This window comes from Pseudophryne corroboree, chromosome 11 (assembly GCF_028390025.1).
Source record: "Pseudophryne corroboree isolate aPseCor3 chromosome 11, aPseCor3.hap2, whole genome shotgun sequence".
NCBI classification, from domain to species: domain Eukaryota; kingdom Metazoa; phylum Chordata; class Amphibia; order Anura; family Myobatrachidae; genus Pseudophryne; species Pseudophryne corroboree.
Genome location: NC_086454.1, coordinates 17,944,804 through 17,965,727, shown reverse-complemented (window position 1 = coordinate 17,965,727; position 20,924 = coordinate 17,944,804). Strand labels below are relative to the sequence as shown.

Sequence of the window (20,924 nt, the reverse complement as noted above, 5' to 3'; positions counted from 1 at the left end):
GGAAGGATAAAGACACATGATTAGGTAGTGATGTGGGGAGTGTAAGAAAGCCTTGACATAGTGTTAAGTAGGTAAATAGGTTGAGGGAAAGTGGAAGTAGGAGAGGAGACTGTAAGGGAATCAGAGCAGAAGAATTGCAGAATTGCAGGTGAGAAAAGCAGTGTGGGCTCAATGGGTGTAGATTTAGTTACTTTGAAGTGAATCGAAAGCGTAGATAAAGTGGGTGCAGAAATATATTTGGACTGTAAGAAACGAAAGGATTGTGAGAGGGTTAAAAAGCAATGATAATTCTGTAAGGCTTTTTAAGTGTTTGTAGGTAAAACTGCATTGGTGCAGCTGTGCATAAATAACAAATTACAAAAATACAGATACAAGCATCTGTTGGTGAAATGGATGACTATAGCCCCCGTCCGGGAACAGGCTACGCTGGGCACCTGCTCTTGGCAATTGCAGGGTCAGACTGTTTCTGTGTTTGGGGTTCCCTATGTGTTGGGGCCCCACCACTACCGTTCCTGTCACCTTCACCCTTAATTCGGCCCTGGCTCCCCTGCTTTTACCTTGCTGACAGAACAGGGGAGCTGGGACATAGCGAGTAAGTGTAACACAGTCAGCTATGTGAGAATAACTCTATCTCAATGTAACGAAGATGCATTTCCATGATATTATTCTTTTACCCAAATATTGTAAATTTCAGCAGCAACTAATGAGAAACAGACGCTATAGTCCTGACAGGATTGTAATATAAATGCTGCAATATTATGCCTTACAGCCAAACGTACAACTTCATGAAACATTATTACAGAAAACAATGCACGGCACAATGTAACCTCTTTTCACTTTTACCAGCGTGATTGCAGCAGGGAGGATCCTTCGGAAATCCGCCCAGACTAATTCCTGTGTGGGAACCTCAATGCCCTGAGACGCTTGGGACGGCCGAGCTTTTGCTGGGATAGGCTGCTCCTGGGAAATTGTCAAATAAAACAACTTACAGATTTATGAACGTTCAAGAAGCAGGTCCATGGCCACTGTATACGCTCACTGATTACTTTAATTATTACCTGTTCCACACTTTTGCTTGTGGGAACATCATCTATGGAAACACCAATGTCATAAAATATACATGCGGCATGCCTATATTGAGACCATGTTTTTCTCACCTTCAGGTGGCGCTGTAGAGTCCATTCAGTCACTCCTCCTAGTGGACGTAGCGCAGTTTAATTTTGGTCAGCTCAGGGGCTCAGCAGGCAAATAGTTATATGTACTGACTACTTCCTCCAAGATTTTGCCCGTGCTGCTCCCTACCTCTGGAATTCTCTCCCTCTCCCTATCAGACTTTCCACCTCTCTACAAAACTTCAATCAGGCTCTCAAGAACCACTTCTTCATCAAATCCAACCATCTCTCCTAACACTCTGTTCCGTGAGCACTGTCTGCCCCTCCCCCTAGAATGTAAGCTCTCACGAGCAGGGCCCTCTTCCCTTATTCCATCGTCTCCTCCTTCATTCCTTACAACGGCACCTAACCCTTCATTTCTGCCTCCCTGCTGCTTATTGGAGTGTTATGACCACTGATACAGCAATGTTCATATACCATGTACTTGCATTGCATTGTCTTGTACTGTAAGTCATTGTTTTCTTGTTTGCTCATTTGTTTATGTACTTTGTTAGGCGCTGTAGAACCCTTGTGGCACCATATAAATAACGGATAATAATAATAATTATTAACATTTATTTATATAGCATCATATTTACAATTGGGAACAAAACAGTAATAAAACAAGACTGGGTAAAGAGACAGAGACACAGGAGGGCCCTGCTCGCTTGCCTCCAGTCTGCAGTACTGTAATAGTTACATTATTTGATGCATATATAAATATAGGTCGTGGCTGGTTTCCCAAATCACGTGACATGGTTTGTATGTAGATTATGTGATAAACTCGTCTAACTCGTCGCATTTTGTTTTTTAATATGCATTCTATATAAGGATGCAATGTTCTAAAATGTAATTCTAATTTATATCCTGAGCTACAGAAAAAAAGTAAAAATACTTCTATGATTTCCTTTGACTCCGGCGGCAGCTGACGTGTCCGTGCAGTGAGCACAATGCTTGCATTGTGCAATGAAGACGAGGGAATGGGTTTTAATAATGTGGATTGAAGGCTCCGCCACAAGATTTCAAGTATCTTTGGGGTTGCCGGAAGTAACTGCAGCTATAATGACTGTAGGCATCTGTAGGCGCAGACGCCACACTGAGGACTGAAGGGAATATAAATTGTCTCATGTGCCAGTCACGTCTTGTGCTGTGAGATGGTCATGTAACATTTACATTGTGGACCACGTGCAGTGGTTTCCTGGTGGAGATTATTGATCCCTACTTCACATCCATCAGTCCCCCCAGTGTGGACTATATTGAGGGGGAAGAGGGGGCTTGGACTGCACACTCTAATTCTAAACATAGTGAGAGGTGCTAGCATGCTGAGACTTGTAGTTCCCCACAGAAAAAAAAGAGAAAATGCTGGTGCACATTCTAAGTCAGTGTTTTTCAACCACTGTGCCGTGGCACACTAGTGTGCCCTGAGCAGTCTCCCGGTGTGCCGCCATAGAAGCAGAGCTAGGTCCGTCAGTGTTTTGCCGCTACTGAGGCCCTGGAACGATCAATACTGTTGGGTTTAGTGGTTGCAGAGCCAGTTCTAATTTTGGGCCCAGGCAGTGTTGGGCTCTTCTGGCTTTCTCAGATGTGGCTCAGGCGTTACCTATAGAGAAGCTGCGACATGACATCCTAGGACACGCAATTGCACCATGCATCACCATTATATTAGAGCAGGCCTGGCCAACCTGTGGCTCTCCAGCTGTTGTAAAACTACAAGTCCCATCATGCTTTCCCACAGTTTTGCTATTAGGGAATGCTAAAACTGTAGCAAGGCATGCTGGGATGTGTAGTTTCACAACATCTGGAGAGCCACAGGTTGGCCAGGCCTGTATTAGAGTGTGAAGAATGGTTACCCAAGGGTATTCGGGCGCTCAGGGGACGAGGTGTTTCACCAAGCAGCTGCCTAGATAAGGGGAGTCACCCCCACAATAGATATACAATAGAAAAGAAGAAAGGCTGCGCTATTTTGATGAACTGACAATGTAATCCTCTGTATATAATTAATACAATTTATTATAAGATATATAATATCACTGTGCTTTTGTGATAATTAGATCATAAAATGCATGCAACATAAAACAAAATGGATAAAACCATACAGTATGGATGATAATATTGAAAAAGGGTTACCCAAATGGTCAGAGCTGTAAGTGTAATTTAGTGGAAGAGTCCGTTCCAAATAATTCCCCCAAATAGTTCTGTATCCGGTATATATATTCAGTGGGAGGTAAGCAGTGTCCCGTGGAGTGACAGTGTCCGCTAGAGGAATTGGTGCTCCTAGATCTTGAATAGCGAGCTCCTCATGCAATGCGGAAGGTTGAATCAATCGGTCCAATCTGCTATTTGTGTCCTCCGATTTTATGTCGCAATCCGGAGTTTAGGTGGGGGATGGTTCGGCCTTCCAGTGGATAGTCTTCAGCTCTGGGTCCCTTGTAAACCTAACGCGTTTCGCTGCGTTCAGCTAGCAGCTTTTTCAAAGGTTGAAAAAGCTGCTAGCTGAACGCAGCGAAACGCGTTAGGTTTACAAGGGACCCAGAGCTGAAGACTATCCACTGGAAGGCCGAACCATCCCCCACCTAAACTCCGGATTGCGACATAAAATCGGAGGACACAAATAGCAGATTGGACCGATTGATTCAACCTTCCGCATTGCATGAGGAGCTCGCTATTCAAGATCTAGGAGCACCAATTCCTCTAGCGGACACTGTCACTCCACGGGACACTGCTTACCTCCCACTGAATATATATACCGGATACAGAACTATTTGGGGGAATTATTTGGAACGGACTCTTCCACTAAATTACACTTACAGCTCTGACCATTTGGGTAACCCTTTTTCAATATTATCATCCATACTGTATGGTTTTATCCATTTTGTTTTATGTTGCATGCATTTTATGATCTAATTATCACAAAAGCACAGTGATATTATATATCTTATAATAAATTGTATTAATTATATACAGAGGATTACATTGTCAGTTCATCAAAATAGCGCAGCCTTTCTTCTTTTCTACTGTATTAGAGTGTGCCTTGGCAATATTTAAGTCTTGTTCAGTGTGCCGCAAATTGTAAAAGGTTGAAAATCTCTGCTCTAAGTACTAAACACTGCTAATCAGGGTCTATAATATAACATAGAACAAATTTGAGGTGCCTAGCATCATTTTGCCCAAAGATATCATCTGCTAGGCCCTGACATTCCTAAGGTTCAAGTCCAGTGCATGGGACATCCCCCCCCCCCCCCCCCAGGCCAGCACAAGTCAACCGCCCCAGGCATAACACTAGTGAGAAGTGTTAAAAGGTGTTACGTTAGTAAGAAGCAGCAGCTAAGTGTTGAGAGTGTTACATACAGTGAAAAGTAATTAGAGTGTTAAAAAGTGTTACATTGGTAAAACACAATGGGGTATATTTACTAAAATTCGTATTTGTACCGATTTGTAGTGAGATTCATCACGAATGACATCGAATGTGTAATTGTGCAACTTTTTGAATTTATTACGACTAATTTACTAAGCTGTCGTATTCTGCATTTTCGTATTTGCCGATGTCGATGTCATTCGTATTTTTTGGCAGAGTTTTACAGGAGTGAATTGTAAAACACTGCCGACATTAACACAATGAATCTCGGCCGGATCTGTGAGATCCGTGCTGGGCTTCATTGTGCACCTTTCGTAAAAAAAAACACATTGTTAAAAATCCCCCCCAAAAAATGCGTGGGGTCCCCCCTCCTAAACAAAACCAGCCTCGGGTTCTTTGAGCCGGTCCTGGTTGAAAAAATATGGGGGGGGAAATGACAGGGGTTCCCCCATATTTAATCAACCAGCACCGGGCTCTGCGCCTGGTCCTGGTTCCAAAAATATGGGGGACAAAAAGCGTAGGGGTCCCCCGTATTTTTGAAACCAGCACCGGGCTCCACTAGCCAGGTACATAATGCCACAGCCGGGGGACACTTTTATATTGGTCCCTGCGCCCTGGCATTACATACCCAACTAGTCACCCCTGGCCGGGGTACCCTGGAGGAGTGGGAACCCCTTAAATCAAGGGGTCCCCCCCACCAGCCACCCAAGGGCCAGGGGTGAAGCCCGAGGCTGTCCCCCCCATCCAAGGGCAGCGGATGGGGGGCTGATAGCCTTTTTGTAAAAATGTGAATATTGTTTTTAGTAGCAGTACTACAAGTCCCAGCAAGCCTCCCCCGCAAGCTGGTACTTGGAGAACCACAAGTACCAGCATGCGGTGGAAATCCGGGCCCGCTGGTACCTGTTGTGCTACTACTAATAAAATACCCCCCAAAAAAACAGGAGACACACACCTTGAAAGTATAAGTTTATTACATACATGCACACCTCCAAACATACATACTTACCTATGTTCACACGAGCGTCGGTCCTCTTCTCCATGTAGAATCCATGGGGTACCTGCGGGAAAAATTATACTCACATAATCCAGTGTAGATCGGTCCTCTTCTGTTCTTTGTATAATCCACGTACTTTGCAAAATAAAAAAACGGACACCCGACCACGCACTGAAAGGGGCCCCATGTTTTCACATGGGACCCCTTTCCCCGACTGCCAGGACCCCCCCCTGACTTCTGTCTAAGAGGGTTCCTTCAGCCAATCAGGGAGCGCCACGTCGTGACACCCTCCTGATTGGCTGTGTGCTCCTGTAGTGTCTGTCAGGCAGCACACGGCACAGATACAATGTAGTGCCTATGCGCTCCATTGTAACCAATGGTGGGAACTTTGCGGACAGCGGTTGACCGAAAGTAACCTCACTGGTGAGGCGGGCTGAAGAGCGGTAATCGCCTCTGTAAGTATTCTCTCTCTCTCTCTCTCTCTCTCTCTCAATGTGTAAAATGGGGACACATGCTGTAATGTGTGAAATGGGGACTCTTGCCTGCCGTAGTGTGGGGATTTAATGTATCAAGGGCATTGTGGTGTGTGGCATAATATGGTGCAGGGGGCATTACTGTGTGGGGCTTAATATGGTAGAATTTTTTTTTCCTGTGGTGGTCGTGATCTGTTGGAGCAGGGTCAAAAACTGGATTGTGAGGTAGTCTTTTCAGACGAGGCCACACCCATTTAGATGAGGCCACGTCCACTTGCCGGGTGCGCACGCACTTTTTTTTTTTTTCTAGGTGTGTGTCGGGGGGGGCACATTTTTTACGTCATGGGGGGCGCATTTTTTAATCTCGCACTGGGAGCCAAATTGGCTAGAAACAGCCCTGTCTGTGTGTTTGAATTTCCAAATTGAGTCGGCTTGGGCGGACAATTCAGTTTCAGTGGTTGTTCTTGGCAACCATTATAGTTTGAGAAAGAAGAAGCGTAGTTAAACTCTTTAGGTGTAGTACCTAACATCTAACTAATAGGCCCTACACACTAAAGGATTTTACTGAACGATATGAACGTTGTCGTTCATTAATGAACGAGAACTCGTTTATATCGTTCAGTGTGTAGGCACCAATGATGAACGATGCACGGCCCCGCGCTCGTTCATCGTTGGTGTCGGGTCGTTCATACCTGCAGGCCAATATGGTCAATCTCGCCCATATTAGCACGCAGGGCTATGGAGCCGGGTGACGGGGGAAAGTGAAGAAACACTCGGTGGCGGGTCGCCAAGTGTGTAGGGCCCTTAAGACAAATTATACTTAGAATTTGCATTTTTAAGTATATATATATATATATATATATATATGTTTTGGAAAGAGGCACTCAAACAACAGTAATATATGAAAAAAGAGTCTTGTGAATTTAATTTCACCCAAAAACGGGCATTTCAGGTAGAATGTTTGCTTATTGGAAGGACATGAGAAATGTATATATATATATTGGAACATTCATAAGAGCTAGTCTTGGCAGATAGAACTCTGTGAAATATATTATGTTGCTATAGGATACCTCTCAGCGCAGGTGACAGTGGGTAAATAAAGCCTTCCTGTATTTACATACTATTTAGCATATTTCTCCGATTTCACCAAGGTCACCTACAGAGAACCTTCCCGTCCTTATCTGGGGCCCATTCACACGTGAGTCACCATCCAGAGAGCAGAGATAAGGCCATTCACCTGTGTGAGCTGTGTCGCTGTGGGGGGGATGGTTACAGGTCTGTTGTATCATTACTACGCACATGGAACAGACGTCTCACCAGTGTTGGACTGGCCCACCGGGGTACAGGAGAAACCACCAGTGGGCCATACTGCCTGGTGGGCCCCACCTTCCCCTCTAGGGATCAAGGTTCCAGACTCTGCACTTGAATTATACATTATACATATGTTACATTATACTGCACAGGACTATGGTGTATTCTCTACAGTGCATTATACATTATACATATGTTACATTATACTGCACAGGACTATGGTGTATTTTCTACAGTACATTGCTGTTATTAATCTGGTACATCATCATGCATGCACTGGCAGTATTTACTATATAAATATATCAAGGGTCCCGGACCATGCACTCTCTAATGGTTAGCCAAGCCTCTGTGGAGGCTGGACACACCCCTTCTGGAGAATGGCCACACCCCTAAACATGGGCCCCTACCACTGCATTCCCCCGGTGGGCCCTACATGCCCCAGTCCGACACTGCGTCTCACAGATGCTACCACAGACAGTACTCACATACTGTATAGGAAGATGGAAGGGCTGTAATAAGCTTGCACAGATAAATGGCGGAAACTTATTCCGCAGACAGACTTATTTATCCGCCTGTATATTGTCTTTCTCAGTATAACATTATTTTACCCCAGAGCTCAGAATGCTGAAGCTAGCGGACGCTGTTTCTACCTGATTCCTGTAATTGTCAACCTACTCTGTCTGTCATTGTTGGAGCTTAAAATAGGTGGCAAAATGGAATTGAATCTTGAACGCAAAGGCTGGGGGACGGGAGTGGAGCGGCCTTTAGTGCAGCAAGTCTTGGGGAAATCCGCTTCTTATCAGCAGAACAGTAAGGATCATTTCTGAACTACAAAATAGTGGATTGTGCCCTCGCCCAAGACACAGTTCTTATAGGTCTAGCTCTGCGGGTTTATGGGCACAACTGAGAATACACAAAGTGGAAGCCTGAAAATCCAAACTGCTAACACTTTAGGATTACCCCCTTTAAGGGGGTCATTCCGAGTTGATCGCTTGCTAGCTACTTTTTGCAGCGCTGCAATCAGATAGTCGCCGCCTATAGAGGAATGTATTTCCGATTTGCAAGTGTGCGATCGCATGTGTAGCCGAGCGGTACAAAAAAGTTCTGTGCAGTTTCTGAGTAGCCCAGAACTTACTCAGCCGCATGCGATCACTTCGGCCTGTCCGGTCCTGGAATTGACGTCAGACACCCGCCCTGCAAACGCTTGGACACGCCTGCGTTTTTCCAAACCCTCCCAGAAAACGGTCAGTTGCCACCCACAAACGCCTTCTTCCTGTCAATCTCCTTGCGATCGGCTGTGCAAATGGATTCTTCGTTAAATCCATCGCTCAGCAACGATCTGCTTTGTACCCGTACGACGCACCTGCGCATTGCGGTGCATACGCATGCGCAGTTTTGACCTGATCGCACCGCAGCGGAAAAAAACTGGCGTGCGATCAGGTCGGAATTAGCCCCTAACTTCTCACTTTACTCCTTACATACTGGTCTGTTTAGCCTCATCATCATCAGGATTTGTGTCACTTTGTGCATCTGACGGTGAATGATGAAAGTGGTACGTTTCCGCAGAAGGTGACAGATGCGGCTCACTAACGTGTAGGGCAAGACCTGACGCACAAACGGTTCCTATTTCACAGTGATTAAACGCTAGTGCCCGCTCTTGCTGGCGCATGTTTGATGCAAAGTGAGTGCACCCATAGGTGTAATCTGCACTAAGTCTAAACTGTACCCAACAGCACTGATACTGTAGGAAACTTGGTACAGTCTAGGGGCCACACTGATGACCCCCTAGCATTCAAAAGGGCCACATGCTACAATTAATTGCAGTAACAAGTTAAATTGATACATTTAATCACTTATTATTATTATTACAATTTATTTATAACTATAAGGCGCCGCAAGTGTTTTGCAGCGCCGTACATGAACACACATTAGAACAATACAGGTTATACAGAACTTATCATCACAGAAAAAAACTAAAAACAGAGCCCAGGTAACAATCAGCAGCGCAGTTCTCAGTACACAATACAGCGGAGATGTCAGGGAGCACAGGAGTAATCGGCGCACTACTAGGGTAAGGCATCCACTGGAAGAGATGAACGGTTACGAGCCGGAGGAAATGCGGATATAGACAGTCGCTGAGTAGGAGAGAGCTGTCTTTGAAGTTCAGGAGAAGATAGCTGTGAGAACAGGAGGGAAAAGGGCCCTGCTCCAAGGAGCTTACAATCTAGGGGAAGAGGGAGACAGACAGGTGACATGAGGTACAAGCAAGTGGAAGGTGGCCTGGTGTCAGGAAGTAAGCGCGGCAGAGATGAAAGAGACACCTTTCTGTAATAACATCATTAGGCCGTAAAGTAAGTGCTACAATCTATAACAAACAAATATGATTACACTGCAGGAAGGATGTGGGAGCAGTAAGTGAAGGCTTGGAGGGCCTTTTGTGGCCCCAGGGCCGCCTGTTTCCCGTTGCTGCTCTGAAGACGACGAGTGGAGCCCCAAAGCAACCAATTAGATCCTAGCTATCGTTTATCTTGTACATTCTATAAAATGATAGGTAGATGCTGACTGGTTGCAACTTCACCGATACATCTCCCCCTATGGAAAGTCCCATATACGCCAATGGTGCAAAATACCCCCCCCCCCCCCACACTCCCTATATGCTGCGACCTTGGCCTGCAACTCACGCTCTTCCACGTTCAACAAGGTTAATTTCCACAGCGTCACGCGAGTGGATTTGGGCTGCACTCTCAGTGTCATCCTAGAGGTGTAGGTCTGGTTGGCACGGTACCAACCATCTTGCCCATTGCACTGCATGTTAGGCTAAGACCCGATGTGTAGAGCCTGGTGACCCGCGGGCCAGTGTCTCAATGTGTCTGAAGTAATAATGACACTGGTTATTAGTGTCACCAAAAATAATGTTACTTTCAGTCCCCCGTCACCAACTTCCGGGAACCCTACTCCCGTTCCGCAAGTAATTTTCATACAGAAAAAAAAAACGTTTTGTCGTTTTTCTAACTCGTTCCTCAACTGCGATCCCTGGCGCAATGCGAGAGAGGGAGATACAGGGTGCAGGAGAGCAACTGAGTCAATTATTTCTTTTTTCTCTCTCTTTTCCTGTAAACGCCCAGAATATTGAGAATGAAATCTTCTGGGCGTCTTTTAGGTTTACAGCAGAGATCAGATTTCATCTGGGACCAGAGCGAAGCGTGGGAGTAACATTTATTTACAGAAGTGAAGCAAATTCCAGCTCTGGGACATGTCCTTACATGTGCAGAGCCCTGTATCCCCTATAGAAGGAACGTCACAGGCCTCCATTGTTTAACTGTCTGGACACATTTATGAGAAGCGTGCGGAATGGCGCAGACACGACTTGGAAAGTGACATAATAGACGAAGTCATTGGGCAGATTTTAAATTCATTTTATACAAAGATCAAAGAATTTGGCCAAACTTCGCCGGTAAACGTGGCCTCAATATTTATTTTAAATATATGCCGGAAACTGTTGGGAAACTCGTTATACTGTGTATCTGATCTGTTCCGCGTATTGTAGCTGACGCTGAACTTGCACGTCACTATTATGTAGGAACTAGGCGCTGTGACCTTTTATTCTTTCTGTTTTAACGGCAGGGTTCCGCGATTTTGGGGATCTTTGCCCCAGGTTATTTATTATTTCTTAACAGGTATTTATATAGCGCACACATAATCTGCAGCGAAGTACAGAGAACATTTCAGGCATTCGCACCAGTGGAGCTTACACTCTATAGTCACACACATATAGGGTTATTTTTTGACAGATGTCGATTATCCTACAAGTTGTTGTTTTTTTGCGGTGTGGGAGGAAGCCAGAGTACCCGGAGGAAACGTACACAAATACTGGGAGCCCATACAAACTCCACACAGATTTGCTTGGTCAGGAATTGAGCTCCTGATCTCAGGGTTGAGGAAGCAATGCTAATCACTATGCCAACCATGCTGCAGCAAGGGTACATACTTTAGTGGTTATTGATCCCACTAGGCACTCCCTGTGACCACACATGTTGGAGGCTTTTGCTGGTAGCCCCAAATAAGCGGTTTGGGAGGGGAAGACTCCACTGCGCAGGCTCCTGATAGGACGAGTGTTGTGACAAGGGCCGGCAGTCATGTCTACAGCGACGTACCCTGCATGTCTGTCAGTGCACCTGGCCCTGATGCTTTCAGGCGGCACAGCTGCAGCGTGATGGCAGCGTTCCTCACCACAAGCGACCGACTGATAGTAAAAAAAAATCAGTCAAATATGGGCCTGTCAACATTTTTTTACCTTCTCTCAAAAATGTCAAGAATGTCAGAAAACAAATGCTGGACACCCAGGTCCCCAATTATAGTGACTGTGGGAGACAGCTGCATTGTGCAAATTCCGTGGCTCCCACACTGATGTGATGTTATGTATCCCCCTGATTGGGAAACCCCTTGAATCTGTAGCGTTTCCCGTAAGCCTTACAGCGTGCTTTCAGTTGTGCCGGATGTAAAGGAGTTTCTAATGCAATATACACATTTTAATAACGTATTGTGGAAGGAAATGTCCTCTCTCTTCGTGTGATCCGAAAAGTAATAATGTTTCATTAAAATGCAGAAAAGTTTCATGCCATTTGTATCACGGCTGGAAAATCTCTCGCAGCCTATTTATCAAGCCGCAGTGACTTTCTGTCCTACTCAGCAGAATAAGTACTTACCGCTGCTTCAGGCAATTTACAGGTTTACCACAGAGATATCATTGCTTTCTCCAGCAATTCCTGGAATATTGCTTAGCATTGCATCCTCATAGCCTGGCGTGGGGACTGCGACATATGGTCCATTTATAATGAAGACCTCCGCAGTGTTTACTGGGCATCTGCGGCATTACTGACCCAGCAGGAGACTAGTGCAGCATTAATTGCGTCTGCGCTGGATTTCCTGTCTAGGAATGCGCTAATCCGGAAGATGTTCTGCGATTGGACACTAGTAGTATTACGTTACCAGCAAGGGAACCAGTTTTGCGCAGGACATTGCGAAACACCACAAGGTTGAACTATAGAAAATATAAACGGCTGCGGAACATCATTGGGCATCTCTGCGATAGAGACGGTAGATCAGCAGGGACAGCGACAGGAAGGGGGGGAGGGGGGGGGGGCAAAGGGGACACCTGTACCGGGCCCCAAGGATCAAAGGGGCCCCAAGGATATGCCACTTAGTGGCTGTTTCATCCGAAAACACACAGGTTTCACTGAACCTGTGTGTTTTCGGGAGATCAGCTTTTTTTTTTTTACAGGCGATCCATTTTGGATAGCCTGTAAAAAAACATTGGTTAACCATCGGAAAAAAAAAAGTCAGAAACCGTCCGTTTTTGGCCATTTTTTTTGACCCGTATGTTTTACCGGAGATAATTGGATATGCCCTTAGTGCCGTCAGGGATGTGAGACGTTTTTTCTAAATAGGGCAACGAGCTGTAGGCGGTGTGGGCGCAGCCTCAGAGTGGCAGGAGCCTCTCACACACAGTGACTGTGCGGCGTGAGTGTGCGCCCGCTCTTCCGGGTCCCGCTCTGTTGCAGGCAATCATGGGACATGGCAACAGCACTGTTGGCTGGGATTCCGGTGCCCTGTGCCGGCCTCTTCTGGTGGGGTGTGAGGGCTGCATAGTGCCTGCTGTGCGCTGTTTGGGTCTTGATAGTGGGGAGAGCAGCGCAGGTGAGTATCTCCCTGGGGTAAGAGTGGATTGGGGAGGGGGGATACAGGGCTTTGGCATCGGCTGGGGATGCAGCATGGAGTCATTGGGGAGAGACAGACTGTGGGGTGTGTGGGAGGAAGGCGAGAGGGAGACTTAGACTGTGGGGTGTGGGAGGGAGTAAGGAGAGATACACATCTTTATATATGTGTATAAATAAATCTCTCTCTCTGTCTCTCTCTCTCTCTATATATATATATTAACAGTTTATTTTATATTGCAGTTCCGTTGCGCTTTAATATATATATAATCTGAGGGGGCCCCAGAGATATCACTGTACCGGGCCCCAAGATTTCTGTTGCCGGCCCTGAGGCTCCGTACCCGTTTGTGTGTGCAGTTATGTTTTTATGATAGGTCTAAGTTTTAATTTCTTAGAACTGATTCCAGAAACGGGAATAAATCAGTGAAATAATTTCAGAAATGAATGTAAGAAGCATCTACAGGGTGTGTAGGGTGATATACAGGTATATCCAGGGTGTGGAAGCTACAGTACATCAACTTATAACTTTAGGAGAGTCCCAGCAACTTTTATCATAGAATAAACACACTGCAAAAAGCACTAAAAACGTTCCGGGTGGCAGCGGTTATTGTAACATATATGATGGATTTAAAGAGCATTTTTATTGAGTGATTTGGACCTTTGGACGAAATACGTTAAAAAAAAGTAAATTCCCCGTGCGATCTCCTCCGTTGTACCCATAGCAATAGACGAGTCTAGTTTGGAGCGATGAGAAGCTGTGCCGCGAGCGTGGACTGGCGAGTGAGAACCGCTGTGTTACCACCCTCAGGTCAGCTTGTGTTGGCAACTGTTCCGCTTTCTCCGGGATCCGTACACTGGGGGTCATTCCGAGTTGATCGCTAGCTGCTGTTGTTCGCAGCACGGCGATCAGGCTAAAAATCGGCACTTCTGCGCATGCGTATGCCCCGCAATGCGCACGCGCGACGTACGGGTACAAAGTCCTTTGTGGTTTTGCACAGGTTCTAGCGACGTTTTCATTCGCACTGGCGGCCGCAAGAAGATTGACAGGAAAGGGACGTTTCTGGGTGTCGTGTCAACTGACCGTTTTCAGGGAGTGCTTAGAAAAATGCAGGCGTTGCTGGGCGAACGCAGGGCGGATGTGTGACGTCAAAATCCAACCCTCCAACGTTAGAATCAACGCACACGAGGAGTAATTACAGGGTTGGTCTTGTTTTGCACAAAATGTTTTTGCAGGCGCTCTGCAGCCTACCCCCCCCCCCCCCTCTTCCAACCCCCCCCCCCCCCCCCCCACACACACACACACACACACACACACACACACACACACACACACACACACACACACACACTCCTGGCCGGCACCATAGGCAAAACTATCAAGGGGAGTATCCATTTAGCCACGCCAATTGACCACGGCTAATGGAATCGCACCAGGCTATCCTATTGTCCCCGAAAAGCCGTCGCGATCCACGGTATATCAGGGATCTTGTTTCAAATGCCTCAGGCGAAACAATGCAAATGTGAAAACACAGGTTTCACTGAACCTGTGTGTTTTAGCGCAAGAATGGATTTTTTTCCAGGCGTCCTAATAGGATTGCCTGAAAAAAATCTTGGCAAAAAATTTGGAAATAATACAAAAAATGGCCGCATTTCGCGCACGATGATTTTTTTGGACGATAATTGAATACCGCCCTAAGTGTTTAATGGCTAAAGGTGTATATAGAAATATAGCAATGTGCAATAAACAACTTGTAATGATTTTGTGAATATTTTTGCAAATATATGTATCTAAGATCTCTGAATGTTTTATTACCATATAGTGTTCAAGTCTTGTTACTGATACCCCTTGGTATGCTGGGAAAAGTGGCGTCAGGAGAACGGACGGGTTCCGTCACCTCTCCGATAGGTCACACACCAGCATAATTGGCATAGCTGGAGAGGTACAACCCACCGGGATCTGGTAGCAGTGGACACAACACGATGTTAAAGTGGGCCACCTGCTTCCTGCACACAGAAGAGACGGCCATCTTGTGGGCTGAACCAATATTCATAGTAATGCTGTCTATCCATTCACTAAGAACCAGCAACATCACTGCCTGTGAGGGGTAGATGAGGGGTATGAAAAGAAGAGGTCACCAATCACGTCACCAAGTGGGTGGGGCAAGAAGGCGATAGTCGCATTACTGGCCTAGTTGAGATCATGCTGATTGACAGGGGTGGGACTTAATGACTCAATTTGCATCGTAATGGCATGTCCCCACCCACTTTGCAGGCAGGTAAGTGTCCTTGCAGGGGATTGTCTGCTCTCTTGGGAGTTTGGGAGTTCTCCCATTAGTTCTGGAGTCTCCCGGACAGTAGGCAGCTTACATGTTAAGGCTAATAAAGAGAACGGGTGGTCTTCAGTATGCCGGCTGTCGGAAAGAGAGCACCTTGCAGGATGAAAGTAACGTGTCACCCATTGCATTATCAGTTATACCAGTGGATGGGGATAATGAGAGGAATGAAATATGGAACTGACCACATTCAGATCTGTACAAGTCTGTTAGCCGGATAGAGACTTTAAGTGCGCCTATAACTAGTAATTACGCATCTCTGGATATCCAAAGCCCTCAGGGGAAAGGAGATATAATTACAAACAGACCAGAAGATGAAAGGACTCTACCTGCTCTCAGGAGATAAGTGGCGCTCAGCCTGTGAGTAATGGCTGTAACCTTGCCCTGCAAATTCCATGTAACTAGGGGTCAGGTTTATTAGGCCCATACAGCAACGATCCATATAGGGGTAACAGGGCACTTTGACAGGCTCACGAACCGGACACTACCCTGCTCCCACGCCACTTGCCCTCCAGTGGGGGCCGTAGGCTGACTGTCTCATTTCCCCATTCATATCTGATATTACATGTATTTTTCAAGACCTCTGTTTGGGTGAGGCGCAGGTTGGGCAAAGCTGGCGCAGTCTGGCTGAGAGCAACTCAAGTGGCGCATGACCGTGCACCTTTAGCCATTCCTGCACTGTTACCTTTACCCAAAGAGGCAGATAGAGAGGTGTGCTAAGCTTAGAGAGAGGTAAAGTGGAGAGAGAGATAAAGTAGCAATCAACCAGCTCCTGTCATTTTTCAAACACGGCCTGTAACATGGCAGCCAGGAGCTGATTGGCTGCTACTTTATCTCTCTCCAATCCAAGTTGAATTTGACATGCGATCTCCATGCGATTTGGTCCTTAGTAAATTTGCAATCAGCAAAATCACAGCATTATCACAAAAAGAGCAAATCGATCAAAATGGACTGTTAGTAAATGTCCCCCAGGAATCACTGGGATGGGAAATAAGTGATTTTCAGGACTATCTATGGTAACACTTCATTTGTGTAACAGATATTTATCATACGTAATGAAACGTAAGGAAGCGGTGTCATCCGGCATGTGTTATAAAGCTGCTTAAACAGACACCGGCACAACCATAATCACTAACAGCAACAGGGACACAAGTACAATAAGCTTGTAGCTGTCTACACACCATCGCTCACTCTTTGTAAGCTGTCACGTGACCCGCATTCAGCAAAGAATCCGCTCTCCCCTGCTCGCTGACATCCGGACAAACCTGCTGAGACGGTATAAAGCCGGCAAAGGCCTAGCTGGGGACGTAAAGCATGGTGCCAAAGGGAAAGGCATTGCCCTGTCTCTCTGAACAGTTGCTGTACTATAAACCCCCCAGGCATTGTGGCCCAGTACAGGGCGGAAGGCGACTGCTGCAGAACCTCTTGATAGAGCTGACATTTATACCATCTTCTATTTCCTCAAGCGTTTCTGCGCAACCTTTCTCTCTTTAGCTGTTGTGGAACCACAAGCCCCAGCATTGCCTGCTAGCCTCTAGCAACCTGCGTCTCACAGGTGGTTTTAGAACCACAAGTCCCAGCACGCCCTGACAGCCCCTGGAAGCTCTCCAGCTACTGTGGGACTGGTCCAGGCATGCCCTGCCAACTTTCAGAAGACAAACAACTGTGGTGGATGCAGCCCCAGCATGCTCTGCCAGCCTTAGGCAATCCATATCCAGCTGTTGTAGAACTACAAGTCCCAACATGACCTGTCGGTCTGCACCTTGTAGTTCCACAACAGCTGGGGAGCTGCATGCGACCTCAGTGCGAGCTTCTGCTGCTGCAGACTGTCTGTATGGACTATGGGAGAGGATCCTGTCTCTGCCTGGCTGAGTGCAGTTCTTATGAATGAAGCAGGAGCCTGAGGGTGTGCCTGAGTTCAATAGCAGACACTGGAACAGACCAGTGACTAAGCACTGGGCGGATCTGCATTCCAGTGCCCGTCACTGGAGGGGTGAGAGGGAGTGGTGAGCGGTGACATAAATTCTAACATATCTCCCCATTCTTCTCATTTACAGTCACACACCTAGGAGCAGCCATAGGCACAGCACCAAGCTCCTCAGCTCCCAGGACTATCTCCAGTGGCCCAGCTACAACCACCAGTGGCCCAGCAACAGGCACAGCACCAAGGTCCTCAGCTCCCAGGACTATCTCCAGTGGCCCAGCAACAGACACAGCACCAAGCTCCTCTTCTTCCAGGACTATCTCAAGTGGCCCAACATCAGACACAGCACCAAGCTCCTCTTCTCCCAGGACTATCTCCAGTGGCCCAAGTCCCACCACCAGTGACCAAGCAGCAGGCACAGTACCCAGGGCCTGTCCTACCAGGACTATCTCTAGTGGCCCATCTTCTACCGCCAGTGGCCCAGCAGCGGCAGGCACAGCACTCAGTCCCTCCGTTCCCAGTGGCCCAGGCCCCACCAGCAGTGGCCCAGCAGCCAGCATCTGTGGCCCACCAGCAGAGAATGAAGATGCAGGTCTCAGAGGTGATCATGGAAGGTGAGCTGGAGAAGAGAAGTGACAACCTGCTGCAGTTCTGGAGGAAGAAGCTCTGTGTGCTGACCAAGGACAGCCTCAGCATGTTTGCTGATGGCCAGAAGAAGACCAAGCGCAAGGAGCTGAAGTTCCAGTCCATCAAGAAGCTGGACTGTGTGGAGAGGACAGGCAAATACATCTACTTCACCATTGTCACCACGGACAACAAGGAGATAGATTTCCGCTGCCCGGATGACAGCTGCTGGAACGCTGCCATCACCATGGCCCTGATAGACTTCCAGAACAAGACGGCCATTCAGCACTTCAGGTCTCGCCAGAACAGTGAGAGGCGGGTGGCCCCATGTGTGTGACCCCAGCCGCACCCACAGCACAGGTGAGCACAGGTTACCCTCACATTCACCAGCTCTGTACTGCTGGCAGATCATGCTGGGACTTGTAGTTTCACAGCAGCTAGGAGGCCGTAGAGCTCCTATATTATGCGACTGACAGCTGGTATGGTATAGCATGCTGGCATTTGTAGTTCCACAAACCTGAAATGTCCTGGTTACCCATCCCTCAGATTCCATATTTTGCATTATGTAGCTGCCCACCACACCGGTACCTCTAACATGTGCCTCATAAAGAGCCTCTGATTTCCAATTATTATCACAGATACTGTTTCCTCCTAGTTTTATATAGCCACGTCTATAACATGGGTCTTCAACCTGCGGCCCTCCAGCTGCTGTGGAACTACACATCCCAGCATGCCCTGCCACAGTTTTGCTATTAAGGCATGCTAAATTTGAGGCAGGGCATGCTGGGATATGTAGTGCCACAGCAACTGGAGGGCCGCAGGTTGAAGACTCATGGTCTGTAATGTGTCCGAGCGAGGATTATTAGATACAGTGTAACAGGTGACAATCTGCGCCGCTTCGCGTTAAACCCACCAGAGGTCTCTAAAGTGCTTTTCAATGGTTGAAAAATTGAGAAGGGAAATCGTGGTTATTCGGCGTTGCTGCCATGCGGCTGTCGCTGCCATGTGGCTGTCGCCTGTAGGCAATCCGTGCCTTAGGTTACTTGTGCTTTTCAATGGAGCAAAACTGCCGCCTTGTTTTATGTCCATATTCAAAAATAATCTACTTCTTATCATAATAATTCTATTGTATGTGAATAAGATGATTGTAGTAATCCCACGTATGGGGAGTATAGGTCGTTGGGTCGACACAATTTAGTTCGACAGTCATTAGGCCGACCACTATTGGTCGACATGTATTAGATTGACAGGGTCACTAGGTCGACAGGGTCATTAGGTCGACATGTACTAGGTCGACAGGTCAAAAGGTCGACAAGAGTTTTTTTACTTTTTTTGTGTCGTTTTCTTTGTAAAGTGACGGGGAACTACAATTAGAGCACCGTGTCCCCTCGCTTCGCTCGCCACGCTTCGGGCAAGGTGCCTCGCTCCGCTACTGCTGCGCTCGTCACAGGTTACCGCTCCCAATCGTCGTCCACGTGGATCGTAAAATATGAAAAAGTCCCAAAAAATGTTTAAAAAGTGAAAAAAATCATGTCGACCTTTTGAACTGTCGACCGAGTACATGTCGACCTAATGAACATGTCGACCTAATGACCCTGCCGACCAATAGTGGTCGGCCTTATGATCGTCGACCTAAGTTGTGTCGACCTAATGAACGTATCCCGTATGGGGTGCTAGTCTGTATTTTCTCAGTTGCATGTTCCGCATGTAATAAAAGGGCGCCTCCTTTCCGGTGGGTTGCAGACTATAATTACACCGATAAACCGCGTTGCTGCTGGATCCAGTAGTTCTTTTAAAGGGAATTTGAGCTGTATATTATGACAGAAAGAGATTGATACATGAAATTTACATATATATTGGTAGATGCTAAATTAGCTTAGTGATATTCAGGTGCTTGAAAGGGAGGGGTATTTCTAAGCAAGAAAAAAAGGCATTTGTTTCCCCCAGCACACTGAATGATAACCGTAACCAGATATAAATTCCACATAATAATAGAATTCAGAGATTTAGTAACTTCCTGATAGAACAATGTGTATTGTGTTCCACAGTGGGACCGTGGATCCATCCTCCACTGGATTATTCACGGTAAATAAAACTAGCAGACCCTACAAAACTTAGGGATGAATGATTGCATACACAGGGACAGCAAATAGTGACCCCGGGGAAGTGTATTAATGCCTAATGCTGACACATGACCCTGACACATGCAGGAAGCACAATGTATAGAATGACTGTAACTCTGGGGAAGTGACCGGATTATATATATTCATTATCTTGCACTGTTTTCTTGCAGTATCCATTAATTATGGACCAAATGGAAGAAGCCGGCAGCTGGTGGCTCGGGGGAACTGGACGCGCTCCCTAACAAAGACAAAGCAAGTTAAACAAGATTTGTTTGAGCTTTGCTCGCTGGAGCCTAACCAGAGGAGCTGACGATTGATCGACGATGATGGAAGATCCTCACTATTTGCCTAGTGTTATTTATTTATCCGCGGAAAAGCCTTATGAAATATCAACCGGATGCAACCGGATAATTTATTATATAGTACTTGTCTATATATTTCTATTTATTTCAGCTTTCTCTCTTAATATATATATATATATTTTTATTATGTTCATTTTGGAGACCAGTAATTTCTGAATAAATGTAATTTGAAATGCTAACTTATTGTATTAAAATGTTTTTTTTATATTATATATATAAAGTTTTATTTTTTGTTCCTGATAAGACCTAGACAGCTATATTGGGGTTTGTTAAAGTGCTTTGGAGCAAAATTGGGGGTGCATTGATCATCAAAGGATTCCACAGCCTATATTAGCAATTATTCAGGAGATATTCAGTGCATGCTGCCATATTTCAGACTTACATTCCTAGCCCATGGCATTAATGCAATTACGTATAAATTGCAAAGTAAAATCACAAATGATTTCAATTATTACCTTCATGGTAGAATTTTATTTTTACATTTTTAAAGTGTTTCTATATTTTTTTATTCGGGTTTAAGTGGCAGCAGTTTTATCTAGATTTATGGTAAATGTAATGAG

The 20,924-nt window shown here is 46.2% G+C and overlaps 1 protein-coding gene across 1 annotated transcript; it reads left to right on the top strand.

The window, feature by feature from the left end:
• The first annotated feature begins 17,414 nt into the window (after window positions 1–17,414).
• Window positions 17,415–20,574, top strand: PHLDA2 (pleckstrin homology like domain family A member 2). The gene is made up of 2 exons (XM_063946317.1): window positions 17,415–18,239; window positions 20,173–20,574. Exon 1 carries the CDS (start codon window positions 17,836–17,838, stop codon window positions 18,214–18,216), a length of 381 nt encoding a protein of 126 aa, XP_063802387.1. The 5' UTR covers window positions 17,415–17,835; the 3' UTR covers window positions 18,217–18,239; window positions 20,173–20,574.
• Window positions 20,575–20,924: the final 350 nt, after the last annotated feature.

Coding starts and splice junctions, on each gene's coding strand:
- PHLDA2 (XM_063946317.1), top strand. CDS start 17,836: ATGAAGATGCAGGTCTCAGAGGTGATCATGGAAGGTGAGCTGGAGAAG.